This window comes from Balaenoptera borealis, assembly GCF_965194805.1.
Source record: "Balaenoptera borealis genome assembly, chromosome: 18".
Taxonomy (NCBI): domain Eukaryota; kingdom Metazoa; phylum Chordata; class Mammalia; order Artiodactyla; family Balaenopteridae; genus Balaenoptera; species Balaenoptera borealis.
The window spans coordinates 71083843-71103799 of record NC_138877.1 but is presented as its reverse complement, the minus strand read 5'-3'; the positions used below and the strand labels follow the sequence as shown (position 1 = coordinate 71103799).

The following is a 19957-nucleotide window of genomic DNA, read 5'->3' as shown; positions in this document are numbered from 1 at the left end:
AAACATTTACCTCGACTTGGTCGCAGGTATCCTAGTAAGACGACCTATCTTCCCACGTTATTCAGCATTAATAAAATATACAGTCCCAATGTGCTCTGAATACAAACTATAAAATCAAATTCAAATACTCAGTCTTAGCCCACACCCAGAAAGAAAGGAAACTGTTTCAGGATTCCACACTGTTAATTAAAACTTACTAAGACAGGAAAAGCTTCAGTCAGCGTTCCTTTCTCTGGAAGGGAACAAAACTTATAGAACTCATGACTTCGATAGGCTCTCTGCTTCACAAGCTGCACCGCATGAAGAACAAACTTGGCAGACACCTCAGAAGAACAGGAGCACACCGTAACTTCTACGACGAGAAGGGAAGAAGCAACATTTTAACTGACAAGATTTAAAATGGACACAAAATGGCTTTCATAATGCCTACTTTGGGGGAAATACTGTATCAAGAGAATGAAATGATATATTCAAATGAAATCTGCATATTTCCTTAAAAACAATGAACTGACAGAGTATTAATAAAGATGAGAGGGTAGAAAATTTAGCTATGGAAAATAAATAAATCAGGACTAAAATAAGCAACCGCTATGCTGCAAACAGCAGGAAACAGCAAGCTGTCCACAGATGGACACACAATTATCCTAGTCAGGTAATTTTTTAAATCCCTCCCTCCTCTGTTACTAAGTTCAACCTTTCCTCTTGGTTTAGCTAAAAACCAATCAATTCTTGGTAAAGAGGGTATTAATTTTAGAAACCTCTATTTGTTAGCATGCCTAAGTTCCATTAGTATCCATTTATCCAACTTCACTGATAACTTTTCCTAGTCTCTCGCTCTTGGTTTATCTCCACTGTTTGCTTCTGGAAAGTATGACTATCAGAACTACATATGCTTAGCTGTGCTCTGCGGCTGAGCTGGAGATGAGCCAGGATCACCATGAAGCCAGGTCAGCAGCTTATCTAACGAATACCTGGCCCTGAGACAAGGAACTGAAGCAACGCTTAATTCTCTGCTTCACAAGATCAAGTGGTCACAGGGCTCTGGGAACCTAATCACTTGCTAAGAACACAGAATCTAGTGTTATGACAATATGTCTAAGTATTTGAAATAGGAATCATCTGTAGTACATTTCTTTTTTTTCCCCTGCTTTAACTCTTTTTCCCCCCAGTTTTATTGAGAAACAACTTACATATAATATTTTCAAGTTCAGGGTGTACAACGTGATGATTTGGCGAATATGTATATGTTATGAAACAATCATCACAATAAGGTTGGCTAACACATCCATCACTTCATACAGGTACCAATTTTTTTGGGTGGAGGGAACATCTAAGATCTACCGTCTTAGCAAATTTCAAGTATACAATCCAGTATTATTAAGTACAGTCACCATGCTGGACATTAGATCCCTCAAACTTTTTCATTTTATAACAAAGTCTGTACCCTTGACCAACATCTCTCCCACCTCTCCACCTCCCACAGTATATATCTAATCAAAGACTGCTAAATGCTCTGAGCTACTTCTATTCTGGATGATCTGATCAATTCTTATTAAAAACAAAAAACAAACAAACAAAAAAACCAAAGAACTAATTATTTTCAATACCCAACCTAAACAAATCATAATTAGGGCATTATAATCACTGACATTTACCAGACATCATGTTCAATATGAATTAACTATAGATCTTTATTCTTTGGTATGATTAGCGCCCGTTTTATTAGAGTTAGATGTTACACAAGCATTGGGCCTATGTGAGTGGAAGCCCTGAGTTGTACCACGATGCAACTCTGACTCTGATTGTGAACAGAGAAGGCATTATTCTGAACCAAATTAAAATCCTGACTATTAAGACATCTTAAGATAGCCTAGATCAGCGGTCCCCAACCTTTCTGGCACCAGGGACCAGTTCCGTGGAAGGCAATTTCTCCATGGACTTGGTGGGGCGGTGGGGGGGGTGGGGGGTGGTTGGGGATGGATGGTGCAGGCGGGGATGCGAGCGGTGGGGAGGGAGCGGCAGATGAAGCTCCGCTGGCTCGCCCGCTGCTCACCTCCTGCTCTGCGGCCGGGTTCCTAACAGGCCCCGGACCGGTACGGGTCTGCAGCCCAGCGGTTGGAGACCCCTGGCCTAGACAGATGACTGACGTATGAGCCAAGGCAAAATACGACTAGATCTTTAAAAAGGTTTGAACCTAATAGCAAATCTAGGGTGCCAGGCACCTATTACTGTTGTGAGAAAAGTCTACTGCAGATATATGAACTTTATATGGTCATAATCAGAGCAGAGATAGAATGCACATAAAGGTAAATGGGCAAGACAAGACATTAATTTTACTTACCAGCCCATGTTGCACCCTCAGGAACCTCAATAAAATGCCTTCGAATTTGACCAGGTTTAAAATGTACATCTGTCAAGGCTAGATCATAATGGGTTGATTCATTTACTCTGAAAATTAATAAAAATAAATGATTAAACATGACACTCTCATTAAAAAGCTTTAGATTTTAAGCCCATTGGTACTCTAGATTTCAACAGTTCATGAGAAATGAACACAGGGAGTTAAAAGCTGGTAACAAAACAGTACACACAATGTCATCTCAGTTTTGCAACATGTTAGCAGAGATACACTGTGGAGATGCTTTTTCTGCTTTTTACTTGTTTGCTTTATAATTTGTCTGAAGTCAGACACATAGCTCCCTCTTTTTTGGTTAAAGGAATTCTACAACAGTCACAGGATTTTCCGGTTACCAGAATCTGGACTATTGTGAGTCCAAAATATTAAAATCAAAAGTAATGTTTTGTGCCACTGATACTGCCTTATAGTTGAGACTGATATTTAAATTTAATCTCTTTCGTAGCTTCAAAATGCACCCATGCCATAAATGACACAGTAAAGAAGAGAAAGTACTTCCATAGCGTTTTTGTGAGGGATCAGTGAAACATAAAGGTCAAATGTATAATTACCCAACCCAGAAACCTGAAGTACATACTAAGAACAAACTCTAGTCAGTATGACAAACATTTAATGAGTGCCTACTATACCTGAGGCACTGCTATTAGGTGCTACAATTACAACAATGAATATAATGTTTTCCTTTTCCCCAGCCAATCTAGTGGGGACGGAAAACCCAACAGGGACGTTGAACGTAATATGCTCTGGGGAGACAGGAAGCGTTAGTGGAGAAGATGCAAGGTTCCTGGTTCACGAGGAGCGGTCAGGGAAAGCTTCCTGAAGGAGATGAGGTCTCAGCCGACTCCTGAATCTTGTACATTACCTTGTCGAAGTTCCTACAGGACTTATAGGGAATATGCAGCTGAGAATTTAACTGTTCTGCAATTTTTTCACGGGTGTGTCACCTGTTACCTCCTCAGTTTCATCCTATGTTTCATATGGGCTGAGACCTACTGCATATTAACTATTACTGTGCAACTAACTCAATGGAAGCTGTTAACTCAGAGTTCTCAATTGTGTCCAGTACTCTCATCTCCATCTTGCCCTTCATGAACTGAATAATTTGTTTCGTACATTCTGTACACGAGCTCCATATGGGGTCACGTAAGATGCAGTCCCCGTGTCTTCCGTGGGCTCACAGTCAAATGGGGTGAATTAAAAATGACAACACACTAGCTAAAGTCTGTACCACAGGCATGTGAAAAGCGCCGTGAAGCAGCAGGGAGGGACTCCCTCCGCCCGGAGATGACCAAGAACACGCCTGGTCATTAAGTTAAGGGACAGGAAACTGAAGCAAAGAAGCCAGCTGTGCAAATGCACCCGTCCTGAGGAAACCGGGGGGTCAGCACTGGTGAGCTCGTGGAAACGTGTAATTTGGTGATGGAGCCGCGGCAAACACTGGCTGTGAAGCGCCACCGTTTGCTATTTCAAGGAGCACGATCCTTGGGCACGCCACTGAGGTACTTTATACAGGAAGCAGTGGGATCAGATCTCCGGGGTAGAAGACAAGATGGAAAGGGAAGAGTCTGGAAACGAGGAGGAGATAACGGTAATCCCAGAGATAAGGGGGGAATGTGGGTCGGGGGTGGGAGGGGACAAAGTCATTGTCAAACACTGCAGAGGCATCAGGCCGGATGAAGGCTGAAACAGCCTCTCAATCAGGTGTCAGGAGGGCGCCGCCCTCCTGGTGGAGGGCGGGTGACAGATGTCATCCTGGTGGAGGGCGGGTGACAGATGCTGTCAGTTACCCTCACCGTGAACAAGGAACACCGTGACTGACTACACACCACCTTGAACGTTAAGCAAGGAACAGAACCAAAACCCAGTCACCTGGTTCTGGCCTATGGATCCTTTAAAAGTTCACCCCACTTCCATAAACAGCCATTACATAATTACACGTAACAGCAAGCTGTTGGTAGCTGGGCACTTACTTTGCTGCAATAGCTGCAGTGATTGGGACTCTGAACAGAGGACCTGCGTTAGGCGATGCTATATCATAGCCACACACCTTGAAAAAGGAATAAGTGTCAGTATCCATAAACAGACTTTTTTAAAAAGAGAAAATAAAAAAAAAGAAAAGGGTGAATCTACTTAGAGAATAAATTAATCTAATATTAAAATGTAAAGGTCCTAAGTACAAGTCGGCATCCATTTTCTGATGTCAGGCCACATAATTAATGGCAAACAGCCTGGACAAATACACGCATGACCACCCCTGACTTATTCAGACTAATGGGGAAATGGACTGCTACACAAAGACTTCTACACATTTTAAAGACTACAGAAAGTAAAAATGAAGACACCCCGATAAATACCTCTGTATAATGCAATCCTTCTCTTAAGCCCCTGGGATCCACACGTATGTTTATGTGTCTGCATTGATTCATGAGTTCCAAATGGCTGGGACACTGAACCCACGATGAATTCGAAGTTAAAGCTAAATGAAGCTGAAGGGATATTTTCTCAGAGTTTTCTGGAGTTAAAAACACCAAAAAGTAAAGATTAGTTATTTTTTTCCTTTTCTTCCATTTTAAAACATTCTGTCGTCTGTCAAGAAAACTCCGCAGATAAATGTGGTTGGCTGTAAAATGCAGTAGGCACGGGCTCCCGAACCACAGCTTACATAAAACAGCCACAGAACCTCCCTCACTCTTATTTTAGGATGCTCGGAATCCATTCATGTGTTCCCCCAACACGGCTACAACCTCAACACAAACCATTTCAGTGAGTATTTTTCATTACTGCATACAGTTAGCAGAATCTGACTAAGAGAAAAGACTCCTAAGTTTATGGTGATGACCATTTTGTTTACACTCGCTGAGCTGGGGTTCTCCCTGGCCACTTCTGCTTCCCACTCTCCAACCAAAAACTCTGTCTTACACCCAAGTAGTAAAAGTGGGAAAGAAAAGGAATTTGATGCTTTACTATCCACAATTTAATAAAAGCTCCAGGTCCCTGAAGGCCCATTCTACTGTTTTTCTGGTAGTCACACTGCTAACCGAATTGCCACTGTATCAGGATCCCTAATGGCCATCAGTGTCCCCTACACCTCTATGAAATACAAAATAATAACATTGTCAATTCCTGTCTTCTCTTTAGAACATTAGCCTAAACAGCATTTCTCTATTGTGGTACAATTCATTCAAAGCATAAATGTGAGCACATCAGCTTACTGTCTGGTTATTACTCACCAGTATTTTCTGGAAATACAGGTTCAATGCCAACACCGTGATCTGAAGGTGCAGCCACCTGAACAGGATCTCGGAGGTAGATGCCACGGTTATTTCCAACAGTAACAGTGAAACCTAATTTATTAGCAAATGATGTATTCTGAACGAGGTAGTCATAGGCTTTATCAACCTAATTAAGAGAATACAAACAGTAAGATATACACGGTTGGGTCAAGAAAGTACTTTATCACAGATCACCAATTCCTTTTCCATTGTAGCAAAGTACAAGCAAAAAGTCAGTTTCTCCATCCGCCTCTCTGACCTACACGGAAACCCCATTTAGGAGGGCAATTCTACCTCACTGGCCAAAACACTGGTCTAGCCACTGGACCCGCCTTCCACTCCACCCTCTTTACTCCCAAGTGACGAAGCTAGGAAACCTCCACATGCCGTGACGACTGGCCGGCTTCTGCCCTCTGCTGCTCTGCCGTGAACTCCACCCTCTACGTGCCCTACGTCTATTACGTTTCTCCATCTTAGCCCCACATATCTGTCTTAAGTACAAAGTTTGTTTTCATACCCTCTTTGCTTACAGTTCAGAGACTACTCTGGCATATAATCAATCAGAAAAACTCAATCGTCATTATAATAGGAATATTATCCAGTAATCACTAAAATATTATCCTGCTGATTTACAACCCGTTTTTCGTACAAACGACAATACCTGAATAATACCATGTCCTTGGGCAAATACTTCTATATTGTCAGCCTTCACTGCAGTGTTTTCGAGAGCTCTTCTGACTGAATGAACCGTGTAGTCAACATTATTAGCTTTCAGACCTAAAAGCCAAAAACAGAAAACAAGAAAGTAGTGTCCATCAGGTGAGCTGGTTACTTGAAACGCTCTCCGCTCACTAGTACGGATAGCGCGTACATCCTCTGGTTTTAACGTCTTGTGTTTCAACAAGCACTTTTAAATCTTTTTTTATTAAAAAAACCAAAACACCAAAACACTGACAAACAGTCTGACTCAAGCTGCTTGGGTTATAACGCAAAGACTACATTCAACGAAAATGCCTGCGCGCCCACCAGGCAGCGGCAGGAACGCGGGCTCTGCACTGGGAATGTAAACGTCTGAGCAAGTACCAAAAGGCACCGAGTGACACCTTCCTTAAAATACTGCTGGTCAAACAACATGGTCACTGGCAGAAGGTCTCAACCCGGGTGCCCATTATAAACAGCAAGGGTACTGAAAGGAGCCAGAAAGATGCTGAGGTCCTGCTGCAATTAGATCAGCACCTTTGAGGCTGGATCCCAGGCATGGCACCGATTAGAAGCTTCCCTGGCAATGCCAGGGAGCAGCGAGGCTGGGGCTGACTGTCCTCTGGGAAGGATGCGGCGGCGCCAAGCTGTTCACCTTCTGGTAACGACTGCTGTTAGAGGTGCAAGGTGAGTAAGAGCGCACCCCTGTCCTCTCCAGAACGGAACACGCAGACACTCAGGAGAGTGAGCCCTGGGCAAAACAAACATGGAAACGCTACGGCGCTGAGAGCCAGTCAAGAAGGTGACCGTTGTGTCAGTGAGAATCCACGAAAGGGTGACGCTCCATGAGAACAGATACGTGAGTCGGTATCCTTAGTAGTGTCTATCAGAGGAGACACAGGGAACACACAGGCCGAGACACGGCAGAAAGGAGCTCCAGGCAAAGAGAGCAGCGTGCCACAGACAAGAGGCGCGAGCGACGCTGAGATACTCGGTGAGGCTGACAGGACCAGCAGGTGGGGGTGGAGAGCCCGGGACTTGACCAGAGGGACGCTGCTGGGGAGGGGTCTTCATGCCCACCGGGCTGTCCGGACGCTGCGCCCTCGTCGGGGCCGACGCCCTCCGCCCAACACCACGGCAGCCTCCGCACGCCAGCCTGCCGCCCCGGCCGCTGCGCCGGCTCCGTGCCAGTACTCACTGTCTTCTCACGGGTAACAGAAATCATTCTTTATTTTGTTCACAGTCTGTTTCTCCTCCAACTTTAACATCAACTCCACACAGGCAGGTATTTTTGATGTTCTGTTCACTAATTTAGCCCCAGAGCTAAAATAATGCTTAAGAGTCATTAATAGCCAATAAATACGCTTGCTGAATGAGTGAATACACATTCAAATCATTATCATCACATAAACGAGTATCCACCTTAAACTTTACTTTGGGCCAGGACATTGCCAGTTGTACCACATTTTCTCACCCTGAGAAATTCAGAAATTAAAAATATCTGCCTGGGCTTCCCTGGTGGCGCAGTGGTTGAGAATCTGCCTGCCAATGCAGGAGACACGGGTTCGAGCCCTGGTCTGGGAGGATCCCACATGCCGCGGAGCAACTAGGCCTGTGAGCCACAACTACTGAGCCTGCGCGTCTGGAGCCTGTGCTCCGCAACAAGAGAGGCCGCGATAGTGAGAGGCCCGCGCACCGCGATGAAGAGTGGCCCCCACTTGCCACAACTAGAGAAAGCCCTCGCACAGAAACAAAGACCCAACACAGCCATAAATAAATAAAATAAATAAATAAATTAAAAAAAAAAAATATATATATATATCTCTGCCTGAAATAAGAGAAATTTATTCAATTACTTTTCACGGCCACAATCTGACTTTATTTTGTGCTATGAACATGAAATTGTCTAGATACTTCACACCTACTTAACTAAGCTTATAAATAAATCATGCACTTTAGAACCAGGACCAAGATGAAATATAAATGATACTTTTAAAATCCATTCTATCATGGTACTTCTATCTTATTAAGAAAAGTAACGAAACTGTGGCTGAAGTACACGCGGAACAGCCGACAACTCGCTGTCGCTTCACTGGGAAGCTGAGCAACGGCTGTAAGGTGAGCCACGTGGTTACCTGACAGAATCAGGGCGATGCCTCCGCACGCGTTGGGAGAAGACATGGACGTCCCATTCATGAGCTGAGTTCCGCGCAGCGTCCAGTTGGGAACAGAGGCTATGGCGCCCCCGGGGGCGCTGATGCTCACTCCAAGGGCCCCGTCAGCACTGAACGAAAGCAGTTAGAGTCGGCTTACGACGGTGGACAATGGATACACAGGGCCTTTGCAAAAAGGCCACCGGCCAAATAAATCACAGTACAACACACGAACCATCCGCAGTCACGGCTATTTCGCTATTACGCAGCAGTTTTTTCCCTCATAAGTAGACAAAACGTCTGTGTGTGTGTGTGTGTGTGTGTGTGTGTGTGTGCACGCGTGTGTGCGTGTATGCGTGCGCGTATCTGGGCTTACACGTGGCAGGCCATAGCATCAAGTATGTTTTATATAAGGACAGTAAATGAGTGTCGCTGCTCAGACGCCTGATGAATGTACTTTTCTCGTCTGTAATAAGCAGAAGCACCCTCTAGTCTACAAAGTCTAAAATAGCCCTGTCCAGGAGAAGCACGTGGGACACACATGGCATTTAAAGTTTTCTAAAAGCCATATTTAAAAAAAAGCTAACAAAAAGATGGTTTACTTAATTTTAGTAACATATTTTATTTAATCCAACATATCTAAAATATTATAATTTCAACATGAAATTGATAGGAAAAAATGAGTTAATTTACATTCTTTTTTGTACCAAGTTTGCAAATCTGGTGTTCATTTCATACTTGCAGCACAGCTCAGTTCAGACTCTCGTGTGACCAGCGGCTGCCATGCTGGATCGAGCCAGCAGGGTCTGCTGAGTTAAAGCCCGCAGAGTTCACCATCGCATCGTCACCAAGCACCAGCTCAACAACTACTGCTGTTCCTGGCTAGGAATATTGAGGCTATTTGGTTTCACATTTTAACAGAGAACTGAAAGCAATGCAAACAACTCCTGTAACGGGTTGGTAGCAGCCCTTCTGGTGACTATCCTAAAACAAATATTATTGGGTAAATATCTGTTGACCTGTAAAGATGTTCTCACTGTATTACACAGTGACAAAAGTAGGTTATAAAAGTGCCTGAGTAGCGTGTGTTTCCACTTACGCACACGGCAGTGACAAAAAGATGCTCTTCGAAATCTGACCCATACACACGACAGATGATGAGGTTTAGGGTGATTCCCACTTTTCTCTTTGCACTCTCTATGCTGTCTACCAATGTTTGCACTGAACCTTGATATCTTGTAACTGGAACAAATAACTGGGAAGACTCATGAATTCTGACTACTTCCTTACTCTCTATTAATTTTCCACTAGTCTGTTAAAGTGGCTGATCATAAAGCATTTCTGGTGTTGGAAAGTGTTCTAAAAATAGGTTCCATAAAACGTAAATAGAACTTTCATTGAAATAAAAAAATAAAATTTTCCTTATATGAACCTTACATATTCTTAGTGAAGGACTGTAGACATGGGCATAAAATTTATAACAGAATAGTTATGTCATACATCTAACAATGAAGTAACTGTAATTTATTTCTTTAAGTACCTGTTTCCCTAAAACGAGATTGTTAATCAAAATGAAAATGCAAAAACCAATAGAAAGAATCGGTAAAATGACCAAAACTCTGCCCCTCCCCACCATGCAGTTTAACAAAATATTTGTAACAGTCCCCTGTACTATTCTCAACCTACCTGGGGCCTCTAGAAGACCATGTGTACTGATTTGCAGGTAATTTCTCTCTCAGAGAATACTCGGCAACCATCATGTCAGGAGAAACGTAGGCACCAACACCTGTGGAGTGGATCCGGTCATTAACAACAGGACACAAGACAGGGATCCCGATTCTAAACCCACTGCCCCCTCGGCTGTGTGACCCTGGTAAATCACCTACTCTCCCGATACCACAGCTCTCTCTCACAAAATGGAAAGATAAGAAAATTTAATAACCAAGGCAAGTTTACTACATGCCAGATGTTACACTAGGTGCTATGCTTTTGTATATAAAAATATCTACCAGGATGATTATGTGGATTAAATATAATAATGTATCTAAAAGTGTATCTATGTGTAAAAGAGAAAGAGAAATGTGTTTCAAATTTTAAAAATATAACTTTAGAAAGATATGGAATCAGTTGATTGGTCTTCATTTTTAAATGACCACTGTATCTAAAATTCTTCCAGCTGGCAGCAGCCCTCCCCACAAAAATGGCTGTAGTAAATAAGCAAATAACAAACATATAACATGCTACAGTCTTTTTTTTTTTTTGTATTTTTAAAAGTCCCTTTTATTTATTTATTTATTTTTAACATCTTTATTGGAGTATAATTGCTTTACATTGCTGTGTTAATTGCTGCTTTATAACAAAGTGAATCAGTTATACATATACATATGTTCCCATCTCCTCCCTCTTGCGTCTCCCTCCCTCCCACCCTCCCTGTCCCACCCCTCTAGGTGGTCACAAAGCACCGAGCTGATCTCCCTGTGCTATGCGGCTGCTTCCCACTAGCTATCTATTTTACGTTTGGTCGTGTATATGTGTCCATGCCACTACCTCACTTTGTCACAGCTACAGTCTTTTAGATAAATGTGCAGATGCAAACTAGTTAGACTCTGAAATCGCAGAACACAGAGATCAAACTCAGTTCCTTCATTCTAGAAATTTGGAAGCAGAGCCTAGAGAGATTAAAAAAATTTACTGAAGAAAATGACCGGCAGAGACAAGACTTAGAATTGAAGTCTAGCATCTCCTCATTCTTCTTCACAACACACATTTTCAGGGCAGAAGGCTGGATAAAATGAGTGAGTTACGAGGACTCAGGTTCATGATGCTGCCGCATAAAACTGTAATCGTTTTGTAAAATTTAGTTTAAAATTTTCAGTGAAACTGGGGATACAAAAAATGACAAAATACTGAGCGTTGTAGCAGCGTAGTGTATTTTGATCATTAGATACCTTTGAGATCTATTTTCTGTTTCATTTTAATTTGTGTACTTAAAAATATCTAGAGATCCGGAATACACAAGGGATGTATCACTGGCAGGCACTGTTAACATATGATTTAACAGAATTACTGAATCAAAAAGTTTCAAACTACATAAAGGGGTCCAGTGGTAAAGAATCCACCTTGCAACACAGGGGACGTGGGTTCAATCCCTGGGAACTAAGATCCCACATGCCGCAGGGCAACTAAGCCTGTGTGCTACAACTACTGAGCCCGTGCGCCTCAAACTACAGCGCCCATGCACTCTGGAACCCGCATGCCACAACTAGAGAGAAGCCCACGCACCACCACGAAAAAGATCGTGCATGCCTCAACGAAGATGCCAGGTGCCGCAACAAAGACCCGACGCAGCCAAAAAAAAAAAAAAACAAACAAACCAAAAAAACCAAATTACATAAAGCAAGCTACACCTTGCTTAAAATTTACAAGCTATAAATAAAAGCACGTCCTATAAACATAAGGTCACTGATATTTCAAAACAAAAACATTTTCAAAAGGACCAGTTTGTTCTAAGCTTTGATGCCCAAATTTTGTTGTGTTGTATCTACATCAATAATATCTTTACAACTATAGTAACACCTATGATATGTATAATATGTACATATCTGTGCAGTTATTGATGGATAGACCAGAAAAACTGTTTGGGACCAGTTTTTATAGTCATGCATCCAATCACAAATGTTAAGAGGTGTAAGCTTTATTTTGATCCCAAATTTAAAAATAAACCAAAAAACTTTAGGCCTCATTTACTACATAAGGGATCTCTCAATTCATCCTCCTCATTCATGCTCATATTAAAAAAAATCAGGGGTGGGTTTCATGTTTTGTGGGGGGGGGGTTTGCACAAGGTGGCAGCTACTGTACTATAATGGAAGTTAATTTGATTATTTTCATATTATGACTGCAACTAATTTTGCTCTCCTACAACTCCTGTTGACAGGCATTTTATCCCGTTAGATTACAGTGAAACAACACTGCATCAGATCCTGAAGACCAAAGAGTGGGAAAAAGCCACATTCATAGAAGAAATGTGATTCGACTGCTTTTCACAATAATGAAGCTCCCTTCCTCTACATCTAAATCTTTCTGCATGTTCCAAGAGAAATTAAAGGAGGAAGCGCGACTATAAATAAGTTGCCCTACACTATAAATAAGAAGTGAAGCAAGCGTCTTTATTTATGCTGTTTACTTAGCCTGGAAAGCCCTTCCCTTGCTCGTTTCTACCTATTAAAATCCTCATTCCCACACTGCTTTCAGAGAGCCTCGCCCAAATTCTCAAAGCAGAGGTAACTGCACATCTGAAATCCCACAGCCCTGGATCTGTACTTCCAGCAAACCCCTTACTCCAGGCTGCCGTAGGGGAAATCCTAGATCAGCAAGTCCCTACTAGATTTCACTTTCCTAAGGATCTACTTAAGGCTCACAGTGTCTTGCACAGAGTAGAGATACAGTTAACACTGGATGAACTGAGGTTTCTTTGCCTGCTTGTTTTTAAGTCTATTTGTAAAACAGGAAACTAACCTATCACACTTGATGTGGTTCCTCCTGGGCACCCGACTGTAGAAAGGCAGGGGCCGTTATTCCCAGCACTTGAAACATAAATTATGTTATGCTTCCACACGGCTTCACTAATTACTTCACATATTCTCCTGAAAGAGAGAGACAATTCCGCTGAACATACAAAACTGTCCCACTTTTCAAGAAATATATTACAATATGAAAATATTTTCAAACATGGTTTACATGAAAAAACAAACCAAACAAGGGCTCTAAGGAGCAGAAGCAAGATGGTGGTCACGGGTCAGGGGGGGTGCTTTAGAATCACTCAGGGACATTCTCAAACTACAAGTGCTTAGCTCCTATTGCCAGAGTGTTTATAATACCAAAATACGCTCAAACGCACGGTTAAGTAAATTTCGGCACATCCACCACTGGTGGAACACGATACAGCCATCCCAAGAGATACACCCTAGTTGGATTTTAGTGGAGGGAAGGAGTTAGGAGGCCCCAGGTTAAACAAGGCGAAAATGCTAGATACAAAACTGAATATATGTGGGGAAATAAACTACAAAAGGACCAAGAGCAAAGACTGAACCATTAGCAGTGACTGGGTGGTGGGACAACGGGGGGTCCACCTCCATCTACCACTTAAGGTATTCAGAAATGACTCCTCGGGGATCCCCACACACAGTCGTGACGAGTGGCAAAGGTGGAAATAAGGCACTAAGAAGACCTTAAGTGTAGGATTTAAAATATGAGAAATCTGGTTAGAGCTTGACAGCAAATAAGAAAAATGTACTGGTATTAATTAAAGGAGACGAAGTTAGACCACAAGGAAGAAAATGGGGTCAATATAAAAAATGTAAAGGGCCAAGGACACTCCAAAGTGATAAATGTGAAGGGAAGAACACTAGGGAAAGAAGACTTTAAAAGAAGGAATGTTAAAGGAGAGAAAGAAATACACTGAGGTAATCAAGCTACTGAAGCAAGAGAAGAGGCGAGATTACGTTCATGGATGAAACAACTGAGAGACAGAGGGTACCTGTGAGACATTCCTTTCCTGCCCCACAAGGGACTTAGTACCAGTGATCTAAGAAAATTAAGGTGTTTTTTTTTTTTCTTTAACTTTTTAAACTTTTTATTTTTTAAATTAACATACAGTAAAATTGACTTTCTCTTTGGTGTACAGTTCTATGAGATTTAACACAGGTATAGACTGTGCAACCACCACCATAAACACAGTAATAATTTTAGCACCTCATTAAAAAATCTCCTGGGTGTTATCTGTCCATTTGTAGTTACATGTTCCCTTCTAAGCCCTGGCAACCACTGATCATTCTTGATTCCAGTCATTGTGTCTTTTTCAGCATGTCACATAAATACAATCTTGAGATATACAAGATTGGGTGTATGTGGATGGGGGGTGCATGTGGATGGTGGGTGTACAGGGATGGTGGGTGTATGTGGATGGTGGGTGTATGTGGATGGTGGGTGTATAGAGATGGTGGGTGTATGTGGATGGTGGGTGCATGTGGATGGTGGGTGCATGTGGATGGTGGGTGTATGTGGATGGTGGGTGTATGTGGATGGTGGGTGTATAGGGATGGTGGGTGTATGTGGATGGTGGGTGTATGTGGATGGTGGGTGTATAGGGATGGTGGGTGTATGTGGGTGTATGTGGATGGTGGGTGTATGTGGATGGTGGGTGTATAGTGATGGTGGGTGTATATGGATGGTGGGTGCATGTGGATGGTGGGTGTATAGGGATGGTGGGTGTATGTGGATGGTGGGTGCATGTGGATGGTGGGTGTATAGGGATGGTGGGTGTATGTGGATGGTGGGTGTATGTGGATGGTGGGTGTATGTGGATGGTGGGTGTATAGGGATGGTGGGTGTATAGGGATGGTGGGTGTATGTGGATGGTGGGTGCATGTGGATGGTGGGTGTATAGGGATGGTGGGTGTATGTGGATGGTGGGTGTATGTGGATGGTGGGTGCATGTGGATGGTGGGTGTATAGGGATGGTGGGTGTATAGGGATGGTGGGTGTACGTGGATGGTGGGTGTATAGGGATGGTGGGTGTATAGGGATGGTGGGTGTATGTGGATGGTGGGTGCATGTGGATGGTGGGTGTATAGGGATGGTGGGTGTATGTGGATGGTGGGTGTATGTGGATGGTGGGTGCATGTGGATGGTGGGTGTATAGGGATGGTGGGTGTATAGGGATGGTGGGTGTACGTGGATGGTGGGTGTACGTGGATGGTGGGTGTATAGGGATGGTGGGTGTATAGGGATGGTGGGTATATGTGGATGGTGGGTGCATGTGGATGGTGGGTGCATGTGGATGGTGGGTGTATAGGGATGGTGGGTGCATAGGGACGGTGGGTGCATAGGGACGGTGGGTGTATAGGGACGGTGGGTGTGTGTGGATGGTGGGTGTGTGTGCACGGTGGGTGTGTGTGCATGGTGGGTGTATGTGGATGGTGGGTGTGTGTGGACGGTGGGTGTATAGGGATGGTAGGTGTATGTGGACGGTGGGTGTAAAGGGATGGTGGGTGTATGTGGATGGTGGGTGTATATGTATGGTGTGGTGGGGAGTGAGGGAGAGGTGATCAATAAGTAAACACTCTAAATAAGGTAATTTCAAAGTTATTACTATGAAGGAAAAAGAGGTGAGGCAACATGAGGTCTACGCTAAGCCAGTGGACTTGGCGGCAGGAAGATCCTGACGGCACAGGGAGGGGGTGGGGCAGTGAGACACGTCCATTGAAAACAGTGAACGTACGTAACTAAGTTTTGCTGGAAAGTAAGTGAAGGCCGTGTGAAATGAAGAGGTTTTTTAGTTAGTTAGTTTTAAAGCTAGCAGGTACTAGAGCATGTCTGTGTAGTAATAACGACAACCCAGGAAAGGAGAGGGATGATGCTGGAGCAGTCTTTGAGGAAAGAGGAGATGAGAGCCAGATCGTAAGTGCTTGAGTGGCTTTGGATCCCGGCACTTCTTTCATTACAGAGGAAGGGAAGGCAGAAGGTTGGGTCAGACAGGTCACAGGAAGGGCATGGAAGTTCCCTCTGAGCGCTCCTATTTTCTCTGGGAAAGAAAGACGTGAGGACATCAGCGGAGGAATGAAAGGGGAGGTCGCTGAAAGTCTCCGAGGAGAAAAGAAGGTGTACAATGGCCATCCAGGAGTGGAAGGGCACGTGCAGTGTGACCAAAGACGACGCTGACGAACATCTCCGATTCGCGGTCATAAACGAAGTATGACATCAGTGTGACCTCCACAGACCCGGGCAGATGAGTTGTGTGATCACTGAAGGATCTGCCGGGCTTCCACAAGTCTAGATTTTGTCAGGAAAAGTACACCTGGAAGAGGTCAGGCTGCGTGTGGATGAGGAATTCTAGTGACGGATGGGCCGTCGGGTCCACCTGGCTGGCTAGGAGGGGAAAACTACATCAAAGATGTGACTGTGGGAATGGGGCGGGGTTCTCAGAGACAGACACTTATCATCTACCCACCGAGTCTGCTCTTTTTCAGTTGTAATATCCAATCCAGTTCTAAAAAGCATTTAATACTTTTCATCAGCTAAGCTTCTATGGCTGACAAGTGCCAAAGAACACTCACCCAGAATTTGGCCAATGAGTTGCTTCTCCATAGCTGTAGTTGACAAGATCACACTTATGATTTATAACCTCTATCATCTATTGAAAAGATTAAGAGTCCAGTTTAGGCAGCCATTTATAGAAACAGATGAGCCAGTACAATAAAGGCATGGAATCCCATAGTTTCTTAACCAATCGTATTCCAATTCAAATCTAAATTTATAAGTTATCCTCAGGCATATGGTTGATAAACTTAAAAAAATGTAGGAGGGAGTCACAGAGTACAGGAAGTAGTCAATAAAAAACAAACTAGCATTTGCAGAGTGGAGTTGGGGAGAGGAAGGGGGATGGAATGGTTCTTATTAAAGTCTAAATTCGCTAAAGTAAAATGTAATTCATATGTTAAAATGAAATGCAGAATAATAAATTCTTCTCACTGACGGAGCAAGCTGGCTAAGAGGTCTTTTTGCTTTTTAAAGTAGCTCAAAATAGCTTGCTAAGGGATTTACTAGAAGTGAGAGTATAATGTAAATAATATTTTCATAGTTTCCAAAAAACTTTATCCTAATAATTTTCAATATAAATATTTTTAAATGAATTAATAAGCATTTTTGCTTTTAAAAACAAAGTCCTATACACCAAATACAGTTCCACATATTTTTTGTAAAGCCAGAGCACTTTATAAACCTGAAAATTCCATGATCATTAATCATTAGTCTTTGAAGTCAACAGCTCACAAATACTCACAGCTCTGATAAGGCCTGTGCCTGTTTCCATGGTGCTTAGCCTTGTATCACCAATCTTGATGGAAAGAATCTGAGCACCAGGAGCCACGCCATTCCGTTCAGGTTCTTCTGGAAAATGCCCGGCAGCTATACTAGCGACGTGTGTTCCGTGAGCTCCTAGAGGCAAAAAGGGGAGAAGATGATGAAACATCCTCAGAGACTCCAAGTTTTAACCATTAGATTCAATTTGCACATTATTAACCACAATAAAAGTAATAGAATAAAAATATAGTCTTATCTTAACATCTAATTGGGTATTATTATCTTAAGTCTCATAACGATAAGTCACAAAAAATGAATTACACACACTATTCTGTCACACTGGATTCTACACCCCGTTCACTGAGAGTGAAAATGTAAGTCACAGAGGCGAGAAAATATCTGCAACATATGTAACTGACAAAGAGCTAATATCCAGAACATAATCTTTCGAATTCAAAAGGAAAATGGGTAAAACATTTGAAAAAGCATTTCCCAAAAGAGAATAACCAAATGGCAAATATACGTATGAAAAGATGTGTAACGTCGTTAGTCACCCGGAAAATACAAACGAAAGCCACACTGAGGTGCCTCTTACTACGGCTCTGAGCCTGACAGTGGCAACTGTGGGTGGGGACGTGCACGCACCCCCTGCTGCGGGGCGTAAAGGGAGCAGCCGCTGTGAAGAGGAGCTCCGAGAGTCTTAAATAGGTAACCACCACACCCAACCAGTTCTCCCAGATGCTGGTCCAAATTGAACAAAAACGTATTTCCACAAAGACCTGTACACAACTGCTGAAACAATCCAAATGTGCATCAACAGGTGAACGGATAAACAAACCATGGTGGATGCACATGACGAAATACTACTCAGCAATAAGGAACAAGCTAGTTACAATCACAATATGGATTCTGAAATAGGAAGGCAAAAAAAAAATTTTTCTTTCATTCCATTTATATAAAACTCTAGAAAAGGTAAAGTAAGCTAGAGAGGACAGAAAGCAGTTCAGCGGCTTCCTGAGGATGTGCGTGGAGACAGGGCTGGGTTATAAAGGAAGACGTGCCAACTTCTGGGGGTGATGACTACGTTTGTAATTTTGATTGTGGTGATGGTGTCCTGGGTGTATGCACATATCAAAACTCACCAAACCGCGTGTATGCATACGTGCTGTTTCCTGTACTTCAGCTGTACCTCAACAGAGCTTGCGGAGGGGGAGGGAAAGAGCTGGCTGTCCTACTTCACTCTCCTTCTCCCGCCCCAGAAGTACCCACTATCCTTACCCTGAAGCTGGTACACACATTCTTCCCACCTATGTTTTTATATTTTTACCACACACACACATAAACATAATATTGTTTGGCATGTTTAAAAATTTTACACAAATGTTTTACCATGAGTACATTTTTTTCAGTAAAGTTTATGTATCTGAGATTTATGCATACAGGTATATGTAGATTTATTCATTTTCATTCCTATATAATGTATTCCACAGGATGAAGAACACAAGTTTTTTAAAAAACCTATTTTTTGTTGATGGGTATTAAAAAGGTTTACAACTTTTTCAAAATTACATAGAATGCTGTAGTGAGGATCCTTTTACCTGACTCTTTGCACTCATGGGTGAATTTTCAAGGGTTAATATTTGGAGGTGAAATTACTGTTCATAAGATGACTTATGCTGATGTATTTTTTGTGGTTGGACCATGCTTATACTCCTCGAATGGAGCCTACATGGTTATGGCTTTAAAAAAAGCCAGGGAATTTCCAGGGAATCAAGTCACATCCATTATTCCAGACCTAGTTCCTTAGTAGGGATCATTCGATTAAATTCTCTATAAGGCTGCTTCTGGCTAGAAGAATTTGTCATCTTACCACTTTGTAAGTTTATCTCTAGTTAGCAAATCTGAAGCAGAATACCTCCACTCGTCACTATGGAGAGCAGGTTTCCATCTTCATATATATTAACGGAGTAATTCAACATCTCAGCTGTGCCAAAGGAGCCATATTCCTGGGCCTCTCTGTAATTTCTCAAAACCGTAGATTTACTCAAATCCCCATCTTCATTCGAAGCAATGCAGGCTCTGTAAGATGAGAATAAAGAGTAGGTAATGAAATTTATCTTATCTTATTTTCTTACTTTTTAAAAAATCACGCAATACTGTTTCTCGGATGTCTTCTCACCACTCTATCTGCTTTTACCATAACAAACATGGCAACTGCCTGTTTCACAGAGTCGACAGTAAAGATTAGGTAAAATAACTTACAGGAACCAGCCCTTAAATGAAGTCATGTACAGAGAGCTTTAGGAACTGTCCTTCACGAAACTCCAGGCACAAGACCATCTATCTGCTTAAGGAATCAGCCCAAAGCTTAGCCTCGACCTTCAGAATAGTTTAGGGTGATTCTCACAACACAGTTTAGGCCCTGCTTCCTTCTGCTTCTTTTAGAACTGATTTCATGAATCCAACAGCGTACGTAGGCCCTCGAAACCAGATGAACTACACGGAGCCTCGGACTCATATTTATAACAGCCTTAGGCAAACATTTATTTTTCACA

General features: G+C 42.6%; 1 protein-coding gene across 7 annotated transcripts in view; it reads right to left on the bottom strand.

Annotated features, from left to right (window-relative positions):
* The window catches only part of TPP2 (tripeptidyl peptidase 2), a 67939-nt gene that overhangs the window by 23642 nt on the left and 24340 nt on the right, over nucleotides 1-19957 (bottom strand). For all 7 annotated transcript variants that reach the window (XR_014237201.1, XR_014237202.1, XM_082366079.1 and 4 more), the window contains 12 exons: nucleotides 19318-19481; nucleotides 17383-17537; nucleotides 16658-16734; nucleotides 13059-13186; nucleotides 10227-10326; nucleotides 8523-8671; nucleotides 6350-6465; nucleotides 5647-5815; nucleotides 4771-4928; nucleotides 4387-4463; nucleotides 2342-2448; nucleotides 198-352 (listed from right to left, as the gene is read on the bottom strand). Coding sequence is in view for 5 of the 7 variants with exons in the window: in XM_082366079.1 (XP_082222205.1) it covers nucleotides 198-352; nucleotides 2342-2448; nucleotides 4387-4463; nucleotides 4771-4928; nucleotides 5647-5815; nucleotides 6350-6465; nucleotides 8523-8671; nucleotides 10227-10326; nucleotides 13059-13186; nucleotides 16658-16734; nucleotides 17383-17537; nucleotides 19318-19481 (1555 nt within the window). In the remaining 2 variants the exon portion in view is untranslated. The remainder of the gene's footprint in view (nucleotides 1-197; nucleotides 353-2341; nucleotides 2449-4386; nucleotides 4464-4770; nucleotides 4929-5646; nucleotides 5816-6349; nucleotides 6466-8522; nucleotides 8672-10226; nucleotides 10327-13058; nucleotides 13187-16657; nucleotides 16735-17382; nucleotides 17538-19317; nucleotides 19482-19957) is intronic.